A 12376-nucleotide genomic window follows, 5' to 3' on the forward strand; every position below is an offset into this window, starting at 1 on the left:
CGGAGGACGGACGCGGTCCAAAGGCGATGCCAGCAGCGGGCGCAGCAGACTGAATTGATGCAAGCGGGGACTTCAAGGTGCAATGCAAACCGACTCCTTGTAGCAGCGAGAAGTCATCAAGTCAACCAAATGCTTTTCCATACAAGTGCATTGCATACCTTTAGATGGAGACAGAGAGATCAACAATGGCGCAGCAAGGCACGAACAGGTGGTGGTGAATCGCGGGGCAAATCTCCTTTGGCAGATAGACAAAAGAGCAACGTAAGAGGCGTAAGCCACATCCATATCCCTCTGCCAATGGAGCAGTTGCCCTGCAATGCACCTTCACACTCACATACATACATCATATAAACACCTATCTCACTCGCCAGAGACATGGGTTCCTTCATGTTCTAGCTATTGTGATTGCGATATTGTCGTCGGCATTGGTTGGTGAGAGGAGGAGAACCAACGACCATCGTATTTATGCACTACCAAAAATGGCATATCCACCGAGAACATGCTACTTTGGTTGCATTTGCAGCCGATGCCGTGGATCTATCCCAAAAGGAGGCGGAAAGAAAGGTTTGCTAAATAAAATGCCAAAGGAAAAGAAAGGAATATCACTGCTTTATTCTGAGATCAGATTAGATCGGATGCCAATTCCTGTTTGGGACTTGGGATTTTCGCGATTCCTTCTTTATGAGAAAGCTCTGTCCATTCACGTGAGAGAGAAAGCTTGCACAGGGGAACCAATCAAGGATCAGAAGGAGAATGTGCTACCGCTACAAGCCAGGCAGAGGATCAATCTCGCACAACCTTTCTCTCGCTCCCAGCAGGATGCCCTGGACCATGGTCCACGGAATGCGATGTGATTGTGAGCATTTCCATCTTTTTCTACATATACAATGACCTCTTTTGCATCATACGTACAGTGACCTTAACTTGCCACGGCATGTGCGTGATGGCGCTAGTGTGATACGCTTTTTTGTTCCTTCTCTATTTGTACTGAGTGTTATACTTGGGTGGAGGTTAGCTCCAGAATTCGTTGAAATAATGCATGTTTGTAAAAAAGAATTCGTGCTATAAGATAGTAGAAAATTACAGCTTTTGCGAAAGGTATGCAAACATCTTTGAAACATGATGAATTTAATGTAAACCTAATTAGATTCTTTTCAGAAACAATAAGATGATTAAAATGTTACTTCTGACCCAAACAATATTGCTTATGTTTTAATTTTATTACTCCTACAAAAGATTTCAAACACCTAGACGAGATAAATCATCTTATAAAAGAGAAAACAATAATTGCAAGGCATCGTCTTTGGAACCACCACTAGTCTCACAATTGTAATCTCGTCCATTGACTGCCATAACTGAATTTTGTGAATGATATATATATATATATATATATATATATATATATATATATATATATATATATATATATCCTGCCAAGTTGTTTTTTCAGCGCCCCTCTATTTTCAACGGTCAAGCGGCCAACTTTATGCAGGAGATAGAGAAGCATATGGTTGTTGCCTTCTCTGCTTTGGAGCTTCAGCTCACAACAAGGGGGCATGTTTTTGGAGCATTCGTGTTTCACCTCCTTGGGAAGGATCCAATTCGTTGTGCTACGCAGAGGCTTAAGATCGTCCTACAGAAATCAATGGTAATTATTGGCCCTGGTTATTTGTCTCGATATAATACATTGCAGCAGTAAGCAATTCACATATAATTTGTGATTTTAGGTGGAACAAAGGTGCCCACCACATTGTCCATGTGAACCCACAAACTGGCGATCCCAAACTATCTCCTTGACTGCCCTCGAAGAAGTGGAGATCAACGGATTCGAAGGAGGTGAACATCAGATTGATTTCTTGAAACTGATATTCGAATGTGCGCCAACGCTTAAAAGAATGGTCGTGAAGCTGTCACATGAGGCATCTGCAAGTAAATGCTAGATGCACACAAATACACAACATCGCCAGGGCCTACTCTTCCGTGGTATTCTGTGTTTTGCCTTAACGGGAGTAGAAGTAGAAGGAAATGGCATATGACCGACATGTGTGTAATGGGTAGAGAGGAACCGTTACCAACGGTGATGCGAGTGGCAGTATGAACAGGAGTGGCGGACGTGAGGTTACCGGGATGAGCAGTCATGTGAGCCAGTGGCGGAGCTACATGCAGTGTTGGGGTGGCCACTGCCCCCCCCCCCCCACACCCTGGCCTAATCACTGAAGGAATTTTTTTGAAGGGTTAAATTAAGGAAAGTCTAGCCATTTGCCCCTCCCCCCCCCCCCCCCACCCTGGCCTAATCACTGAAGGAATTTTTTTGAAAGATTAAATTAAGGAAAGTCTAGCCATTTGCCCCCCTCCCCCCAAATATGTGTATTCCTTGTTTGCCCCCCCCCCCCCCCCCCCCTAGATCTTCTGCTAGCTCCGCCACTGATGTGAGCGGTGGCGCCCGAATCCATGTACCAGTCACCGCCGCCATCGTAGGAACTCGGTGACGAGGTGGAGTACAGAGCAGCGAGAAGGGCCGGGTCCCACGGTGGCGGCACCTAAAACCCTCCGTAGGCCGGCGCGGCCCCATAGGCGGGCGTGGGCGGGGCGCGATGCCGCCGCTGTAGGGGGCGGCGTTCTGCGCGGCGAAAAGGGCCTGGTGACTCGCCGGACGAGGCCCAAGGATGTAAAACTCGATCTGTGTCCACTAAACTTTGCAACCACACGAAAGACTGAAACACTACCGGGTGCGCACCTTTCGACCAGAATATGTACTTTTCTGCTTTCTTGGTGAAAAATTGCTGCATGGTCGACGTCTCACGTAGAACTGAATTTTCTTTTGATGGGCTCACGTAAAACTGATTAATAACGAAATAATCCCGCGACTCATGACGTTTAGCAACCCTAGCGCATCTTTTTGAGGGAAACCCTACGCCTAGAGATCTGGAGCGGCCGATTTTGGTATGCTTTCGCAAGGTCCGATGGACTGCATCGAGAGGCCAGGCCTAGGTAGCCACCGCGGCCGAGTGGACCGCATCAGCGCCCTCTCCGACGACCTGCTGGTCCTCCTCCTCGCGCGCCTCCGCTGCGCCGCCGCAGCGGCTCGCACCAGCGTCCTCTCCCGCCGGTGGCGTGGCCTCTGGACCCACCTCCGCCAGATCGTCTTCCGCGGCGTCGCGCTCCCATTTCTTGAAGCAGCGGCCGGCCGCGTGTCTCCGGCGGTTTCCCTTCTCGAAATCCACGTGCCGGTCCCGGTCCCGGTCCTGGCTGGTCGCCTTGCCTGGCTCGAACCGGCGGGGATCCGTTCGCTGCTGCGCGCCGCCGCGCGAACCGCGCCTGAGGAGTTTGTCCTTGTCGTGCCGCGGCGCTCGATACAGTGTGCAATCGACGCCGACCTACCGTGCTTTCACCGTGCCACCTCCATCGTTCTGGACTCGCTCTTCCTCCTCCGCGTGCCGGACGGAGTAGAGTTCCCCGTGCTCGAGACGCTGTCCCTCACGGGCTGCATTGTCGTCGACCTTGACGCTTTGCTCTCCCGCTGCCCCCGCCTGCGCGTGTTCCGGCTCAAGATGTCGCGTTTTTACTCCGACGGCTAACACCTGACGGTCCACTCGGCGTCGCTGCAGGAGCTTGTTGTGGACACCAAGGAATCACGGATACAACATTTAGACATCGTTACCCCGTCGCTCAACCAATTGACTATGTGCCTAATCCCCTGGAAGAAGGCAATCATCGCTGTCTTGGCACCAATGGTGGAGAAGGTCTCGTGGTCCTATACCCAGGGGTCTCCTGCCTATGGTCTTTGGCGACTCAAGGAGATGCGGCTTCTGGGGGCGGAGAGACAAGGACAACTCCCTTCACTGCATATTCATGCATGCGCGGTGTGTACTCTCTCCTGGTCAATTTGTTGCACGCTCTGACTTATCAAAGGTTTTGATGTTTTGTGAATGATATATATCCTGCCAATTTTGCTTTTGTAGAGCTCGGATTACTTTTACGGTGAAGAGGACGGATTTACGCGGGACATAGAGAAGTATATGATTGCTGACTTTTCTAGTTTAGAGCTACATCTCATAACAAAGGGACATTCTTTTGAAGCACTCATGGTTCATCTCCTAGGGACGAATCGAATTTGTCGTGCTATGCAGAGACTTAAGATCATCTTACAGAAATCAACGGTAATTTTCCGCCCTGAATATATATATCTCAATAATACATTTTAGCCAGCAATTCACATATAATTTGTGATTTTAGGTGAAAGAAACATGCCCAACACGTTGTCGATGTAAACCCACAAACTAGCAATCCCAAACTATCTCCTTGACTGCTCTTGAAGAAGTGGAGATCAACGGATTTGAAGGAGGCGAACATGAGATGGATTTCTTGAAACTGATATTCGAATGTGCGCCAGTGCTTAAAAGAATGACCGTGAATCTGTGACATGAGGCATCTGCAGGTAATGCTGGGTGCACACAAAAACACAACATCTCCAAGGTCTACTCTACCGTGGAATTCTGTGTTTTGCCTTAGCGCTGGTGAGTACATGTTCTGCATGTATGGTTAGTATGCTTCTAGTTGAAAAGAAGATGTAATCGTTAGTCCCTGTAAGTTTTTTGAAACCTAAAGTCGTGCCGTCGATTATAAATCCTGGTTGAGCATATTACACTGAAGTTCTTCCCATCTTCCACATAGTTTAGTATCCTGAACTGGTATCTTGCCTACCCTAGCTGTCGGGTCGTCCAAATTATGCTCATGGTTTGCTATCAGCACCAGTTTTCATTGGATTCTATAGTACTATCATATTTCCTGATCTTGTTCTATTCACTTAATATTTGGTTTATACTCGCCTCCAACATTTCCCTTGTTTTACTGTCATCTCACAAACAGCGTTGTGTCATCCTGGGGCACCACCGTGCTAGTTTTCTAAAATGATAATATCAAATTTAAATGGAACATATGCCCGCGCTCTACTTAAAAACAGTATAAGAAGGCTTCAGAAATTTCCTGCAATTTATTTTCAAAGGCGCAAAAATGAAAAAAAAAACATTAAAAATCTGGACTGAGTTCCTCGGACTTACCATTTCTAAATTGGAATTCCTTTTCAGGTAGGAAAAGAAAAGCTTAATTTATAGCACAGTAATCAGTGGCGGAGACAGGGGGGGACGAGCAGGGGCCTGGCCCCCCTATCGATCGACAATTCCTTCAGCAGCTACGAGTAATTAGCGCTGGATCAAGGGAATACACGAAGTTGGCCCCCCTTAACTCAAACGATGGTGAAAACTGAGAATAAAATCTGAAAAAAAGGCCCATCGGAAAGCCCATTCATGGCCTCCTCCGTTCCTAGTACACTTCCGGCTTTATTTTACGCTAAAAAAGGTCAACCATGGCGTGACTAAGGCATGACTTGAGGCGATTAGATCTCGTAAAAAAGCTTGAGGCGATTAGAGCTGGCGGCGGCCGCGGCCTAATCAGGCAACACCAGTACCGTGATTGGGAAATCCTGGAGCACACTCTTCCAGTATTCTAGAGGTCCAGCGCCATGGTTTGCACTATGGAGTACTACCCCTCACAACTCTCATCTTGTACGTGTTGAAATTATACATCAAATTTTAGTTATTTTGATGGCGAGGTCAATGATTCTAATTCATTTTTAATTTCATTTGATTGCTTGATTTCCGAGGTGATCATGAAGAGCAAAGTGCAGACAAACTTCATAAAGATTAATTTGATTTGATTTTTAAACATGAGGCTAATGCACGAGTTACCAATCCTAGTCCAATGGAATATGACTTGCTTCGAAATTGCATGATGATATACATTCATAGGAAATTACTGTAGAAATTAGGTTATCTTCGAATGAAATTATTAATATTTTTTATCTTAGTGGCAATTGTAGGGAAAAAAAATTAAACTAGTAACAGTACAAATATATTTGTGTTTTAATTGCATTGAGACGACACATTATTATGGTACTTATTTTTTGCGTTGCACTTTTTTTAAACTTGGCTCGGCCTCCCCTATACCCAAATCCTGCCTCCGCCCCTGACAGTAATCACATAATGCCTACAAATTACAAAGTAGGGTGGATTATGAATGGCAGGGCAAATCATCGTTTGGCAGGGACGGACCAGCAGTCTCGCCGACCGGCTGACTGTCAGCCTACATGCCAGAGGAGAACCGCACTGTGATTTTCACCCTCTACCTGATACAGCTAATTGTGTCATGTGCACGGCACACTATATGTTTCTTTGATGGCAGCTAGCAGTCTATCCTACTTGGGAGACGAAATCTGGATATGCCTGGCATGTTCTACCGAGCGGGAACGATATATTCTTGGGAAGCTTCTCTTTTAGCTAACGGTGCTGTGCCGCGCTGCATGTACACGTGCCTTTGATTCTAGCTTGGATATGGAAGTGCATGTGTTGCATTCACCAGGTTGTGTCGTGTAAAAGCCAAATCACTTTCCAGTATTCTTTGTCTGTTATTCTCAATTTAGGCCAAAATGTGTTCATAAAATCTCGCAAGGTTTGGATGGCATTTACAATAGACTGGAAAATACACGGCATAGTTTTGATTTTGCCAGACTTGCAGTAAACAAGAGAGTGGAGGAAATACAAACTCAATCCTTTGACTGAATTGAAGTCAATCTGTTTTCTCAATAAGAGGATTTTATTGACTTGAACATCGCTTCTAGGCGATACAACCACGCAGTGGCAAGTTAAGGTTTGAGCCGCTGGACCCTCGATCTCCTCAAGAAAGGAAACATTGATGATGCTTCTTCTTGCTATTCGTCCTAGTGAGCAGAGCGCTAAACAATGTAGGTACAAAAAGATGGAAATGGTCGTGAACTCACGATCACATCACATTTCGTGGACCATGGCACATGGCGTCTTGCTAGTGGAGCGAGAGAAAGGCCTAGCCTGTGGCGGCAGCACATTCTCCTCCTGATCTCCTTGGTTGATTCCCCTCTGCAAGCTTTCTCTCTCGCTGCGTGAGAGCTTTCTCAAGGAGAAGGAATCGCAAAATCCAAGTCGCAAACAGAAAGGGCATCCGATCTAATCTGATATTGGAATAAAACAGTAATATTCTTCTCTTTTTCTTTGGCATTTCCTTTCAGAGAACCTTTTCTTTTCTCCTCCTTTTGGCCTTGATCCACGGCATCGGTTGCAAACGCAATGAAAGGAGCATGTGCTCCATGGATATGCCGTTCTCGGTAGCGCATAAATACATGTCGCGCCATCGGTTCTCCTCCTCTAACCAACCAACACCGACAACAGCAACAACAATAGCTGCTAGAACAGGAAGGAACCCATGTCGGTGGCGGTGATTACCAAGGGAGATAGATGTATGATGTATGTGTGTGAGTGTGAAGGTGCATTGCAGGGCAACTGCTCCATTGGCAGAGGGATGGATGTGGATTACCCCTCCTACGTTGATGTTTTATCTGTCTGCCAAAGGAGATTTGCCCCGCGATTCACTGCCACTTGTTCGTGCCTTGCTGCGACTATTGTTGGTCTCCCCATCTGAAGGTATGCAATGCATGTGTATGAAAAAGCATTTGGCTGAATTGATGACTTCTCTGCTTGCCTTTCTCCCAGCAGCAGAGGGAGGAAGAACCGCATCAACTCAGTGCCCTCTCGGACGACCCGCTGCTCCTCTTGGGCCTGCCTCCGCTATGCAGCACAGCACCGCCTCCGTCCACCGCCTCGGTATCACACAATTGTTTGACTATAACTTGGTTTACTCCCCCCATCACAGTTTAAAGGGGGTACCTCACATCTTTCTGGGCCCAAGGTTGCTAGCGATTGGTAGGAATAACCGATGCATTGAAGCTGCAGTAGTTAAGGATATGCGCCTAATTAATCGCCAAACAAACACATAGTAACCTCCCCGTCCAGTAAAAGAAGGAAACCATCGCATGCATTGGTGAAGTAATTTCAGTTCACACCATGCATGCGCACCAGGAAGGTAAACGGAAGGAGCTAATTCCTCCCAAAACGATGCAGTTAATAGGCTAATTAATGACATGCGCCCTATTTCCCTCTAATTGTGAAAAATTCTGGTTTTGAAGATACGCCCTTTAAACTGTGATAGAGGGAGTATATTCTTTGGAATAATTATATCTAGCATCTTCTCAAATTCAGTCAAACTAATTGAATGACATTATTTTTTACTCAATCATCACTAAAGTTTGAAATAGCGACCTCGCTATAGCGTTTTGAGGGGCATCATGCTAAACAACACCATGTACAATTTAGCACATTCTATGGCTGCCGCTATGCTAGCTATTTAAAATTTTGGTCCTTACTGAGAAGCGAATTATTGTTGATGCTGATTTTTGTCTCTTGGTATGTGTTGCATTATATTTGCCAGCAGCAACAATCTTTGCTCATATAATGCCCCTGCACTAGCATGCATGTACCGTATCAAGCATGCCAATCAAAATTGTTTGTGGACAAGATTTTCATCCTCCAGATAGTGGATTCATGTTGTACATTGACAAGATCATCATTTCCGACGATGGCCAACTCCTTATAACACCATTTGGTTCCAGTAATTTGCCTGGTTTGCTGCACCAGTAAGCTGAGCAGCACGCACTCTTAGTTATATTCAACTGTCGAAGTGATGCAAGTAAACTGAACATCCTCTGCAGATTTATCTAGTTTTGTTGAAGAAACACATGGTGTCGACATTTAGAACCGCTGCTTAGCAGAATCAGTAGGAGCACATGAGTATTGAGAAAGGTTGGCCAAATATAATATATCACATCCATGATTGATTGGCATGGCAAGCACTACACAATTCACTTAAGTTAATCGGTTAAAGCAACCAAGCAAAAGTACTCCAGAAACTACGCAAAATGTATGGAGTTTCTCAGCATGGGAAAGGATGATCTTGCGGATGTGAACCAAAGAATTTGCAGAGGTATGGATGAGGATCATGTCAGTCATAATTTTGGTAGCCATGCATGAACCCTGAGGAAGAGGCAAATTGAAACAAGCTCTGGTCAATAATTCAGTATAGTGTATAGTGGTTAGGTCAGCAAAGATTGTTGGCAACTGGCAAAGGGAAATTAGCAAATTAATTCTTAAAACAGAATTTAACAGGAAATTATAGTTTATACCAAACCCGAATGCCCGTAAAATTCAGATGAGACAACTAGTTCGCTTCAGCTAATTTAGAAACCCATTTTGGCTACTGAATGCATATCCAAAGCAGAACAGAAGGTCGTGAGTAACAGAGGATTGCATAAAACAAAAGGAGCAACCATGGTAAGGGAGCCTGTGCTAAGGAGATCAAACTAATTACTGCCAATTCCGTAGTAATATAGATGTGAGGATGTGTGCGCATAGGTTAAGCAGTAAGATATCATATTGAGCTAATTACAGGGATACACATGTGCAGCCAGACTTTGTAATTGGCATGTCTATGTTCAGAACTTGAAAAGCATAAGCACTAACTTAAGTTGGCATTAGGCTTCAACAAAACCTAAAAGGATTAACAGAGCACGCAGAACATACACTTACCAGAGCAAAGATAAACATAGCATTGCACGGAAGGATACGCCTTGAAGATGTCGTTTATTATTGTGCGTCTATGTTCCCTTGACCACACATCACGTGACAGCTTCAAAGTCATTTTTTTAAGTGCCGGAGAACATCCGAGCATCAATTTTAAGAAATCAAACTCATGACCCGCCCCTTCAAAGCCAGTGATCTCCACTTCTTGGAGATGAGTAAAGGAGACAGTTTGGGATCTCCAGTCCATGGGCTGACATGGACAATTCGGTAGGCATCTTTCTCTCACCTAAAACCAAAAAAAATGTGAATTACTACTACACAATGTACATTACTGAGATACGTAATCAGAGCTGAGAATTACCGATGTTCTCCATAGGACGAGCTTAAGCCTCCGCACAGCTGGACGAATCCGATTCATTCCAAGGAGAAGAAACACAATTGCTCCAAAAACATGCCCGATTGTTTCGAGATGAAGCTCCAGAGCGGAGAAGGCAACAACCATATGCTTCACTATCTCTTGCGTGAAGCTGATCGCCTCGCCGGGGAAATTTGACCGGAACTGAAAAGTAATTGAAGGATACTTATACAGATAATATTTTTTGGTTACTCCATCGCAGTAAATTGAGAGCAGGAGAGGAGACATACTATGGAGGCATGAATCTGCAGCGAAGGGAGCTGTCCTTGGCTCTCTGAGGTCTCTAGAGAGACCTGCTCAAGCTCCCAAAGACCAAAGGTAACAGACCCCGCCCTGTAGCAGCAGTGCCACGAGACCTTCTCCACCATTGGAGCCAAGACGGAGATGCTGACCTCTGTGGCTATCAAGGACACGGACAATTGCTTGAGCGCGGGGGCGACGATGTCGACGCGGTGTGTCAGCCCGCTCTCGCGGTCCACGGCCAGCTCCTGCAGCGACGCCGAGTTGACCCTCAGGTCGCCTTGGTCAAACAAGAAGCCGCCGAGCCGGAGCGTGCGCAGGCGCGGGCAGTGGCGGAGCAGGGCGTCGAGGTGGGCGTGCGCGATGCCGCAGGACAGGGACAGCGCCTCCAGCGCCGGGAACTCGGCGCCGTCGGGCACGCGGAGGATGAGAAGGAAGATTCGCAGCGCGATGGAGGTGGCGCGGGGCAAGCAAGGCAGGTCGACGACGAGGGAGCCGGTGACCAGATCGGAGGGGAGGTCGAAGACGAGCTCCTCCGGCTCGAGCCGCGCGGCGGCGCGGAGCAGCGAGTTGGCGCGGGCGGTGCCGACGCGGAGCAGCGAGTTGCCGCGGGCGGTGTCGGCGCGGCGCTCCTTGGGGACGCGGATCTCGAGGAGCGAGACCGCGGGGGAGAGGCGGCCGAGCGCGGCTTCGAGCCTGTGGAGGGCGACGCCGCGGAAGACGATCTCGCGGAGGCGGGCCGCGAGGCCGCGCCACCGGCGCGAGATGAGCCCCGTGCGCGCGGCGGCGCGGGCGCAGCGGAGGCGGGCGAGGACGAGGAGGAGCAGGTCGTCGGGGAGGGCGCTGATGCGGTCCGCTCCGGCGCGCAGCCGGGCGGAACGCCGGCGAAACTCCATTGACGGCCAGATCTCAGGGGATAGGCGGGGCGACCACCTACTCTCCTCGCTCTCTTACTCTTTTTTTTTGCGACTTTATTACTGTATAACTCTTTTCTTTTTTTTTTACTTTTCTTTTCTTTTTTAAACTGCGCTCACCGGATTTTATTCATTTAACGCTCTATAGCCTCCATATCACACTTTTTTTTTGCGGGAAAGAACTTGTATTACTCAATAGCATTGTTGAGGAAATCGTTAACTGGTAGCTGCTCGCTTGGTTGGTGAGTAGGGGAATCGGCAAGTTAATCGGTCATTTAATCAATTAATCGAATGATTTATCGGGTTATCGGCTACTCGGGGACCCATGAGTAGGGATTAATCGACAAGTTAACTGGTTAATCGGATGAATTCTTGAACAGGACTCAATAGTAGTATCCTTAAAATCAATTGCAACAGCCTGAAGGACCTCCGGTGGTCCAGACCCAACCCAGGTCATTGTTCTAGTGCCGTCTCTAGCAAAAATTGCCAAAGAGATACTAGCTAAATTCTGAGTCTTAAATACATGAGTAATACAAGAATTATTGCTTCTAAGTAACTTCTTAACATCGCGCACGAGGAACGCGAACCTTGATCTATCATCCACTTCACTTTTTAACAACATTGCGGCAGTGGCAGAATTCACCTCAACTTGAATGGGCAACGTACTTTTTTGTATAGCAATCTCCAGCCCCTCTTTGCAGGCATACAGGACAGCTTCTAGTATCTCGCGACATGAGTATAGTTTTCTGCAGGAGGAAAAAAGTGATGTTCCCCTCGGCGCTCCTGAGAATCATTCCTGCTCCTGCTTCCCCGCCATCACCGAGCGTGCCTGCAACATTTAGTTTAACTCGGCCAAGTGGTGGTGGAGACCACTTCAAAGTAGGTAGACTAGGCTTGCTTGAGCCCATTCCTCTAGGATCAGCCTCCATATCACACTAATGTGCTACATGATTAAGGCTGGCCATAGTGGTAACATAAGTAATATCATGCACTTGGGACTCACACATATGCTTATATGGCAGGCAATTAAAGAAGAGAGGGATGGTTAGGCTGGTCATAGTGGGGAGTAACTTATAATAATATCATTCACACTAGTAAAAAAACGACCTAATGTGAGACACATTAGTCCCGGTTTGATTTTGATCCGGTACTAATGGTATCATTAATGCCGGTTCGAACGGCTATGCATTAATGTCGGCTCGTGTTGAACCTTTAGTACCGGCCGGTACTAAAGGTTCAACACGAGCCGACATTAATGCATAGCCGTTCGAACCGGCATTAATGATACCATTAGTACCGGATCA

The 12376-nt window shown here is 46.9% G+C and overlaps 1 protein-coding gene and 1 pseudogene across 2 annotated transcripts; one reads left to right on the forward strand and one right to left on the reverse strand.

Moving 5' to 3' along the window:
- The first annotated feature begins 2963 nt into the window (after nucleotides 1-2963).
- On the forward strand, nucleotides 2964-4608 carry LOC147961973 (uncharacterized; annotated as a pseudogene).
- A 3819-nt stretch (nucleotides 4609-8427) lies between these two features.
- On the reverse strand, nucleotides 8428-11123 carry LOC125529410 (uncharacterized). Of its 2 annotated transcripts, none has more exons than XM_087535239.1 (4): nucleotides 10149-11123; nucleotides 9865-10062; nucleotides 9510-9789; nucleotides 8428-8684 (listed from the first exon to the last, which is right to left on the reverse strand). In XM_087535239.1, exons 1-4 carry the CDS (start codon nucleotides 11052-11054, stop codon nucleotides 8638-8640), a joined length of 1431 nt encoding a protein of 476 aa, XP_087391365.1. In that variant the 5' UTR covers nucleotides 11055-11123; the 3' UTR covers nucleotides 8428-8637. The 2 variants fall into 2 exon arrangements, with proteins under 2 accessions (XP_087391365.1, XP_048549778.2); XM_048693821.2 differs by lacking the exon at nucleotides 8428-8684 and adding an exon at nucleotides 8716-8957 and having other exon boundaries at nucleotides 10149-11121.
- Between the last annotated feature and the right edge of the window lie 1253 nt (nucleotides 11124-12376).

This window comes from Triticum urartu, chromosome 7A (genome assembly GCF_056163025.1).
Source record: "Triticum urartu cultivar PI428250 chromosome 7A, HENAU_Tu73, whole genome shotgun sequence".
NCBI classification, from domain to species: domain Eukaryota; kingdom Viridiplantae; phylum Streptophyta; class Magnoliopsida; order Poales; family Poaceae; genus Triticum; species Triticum urartu.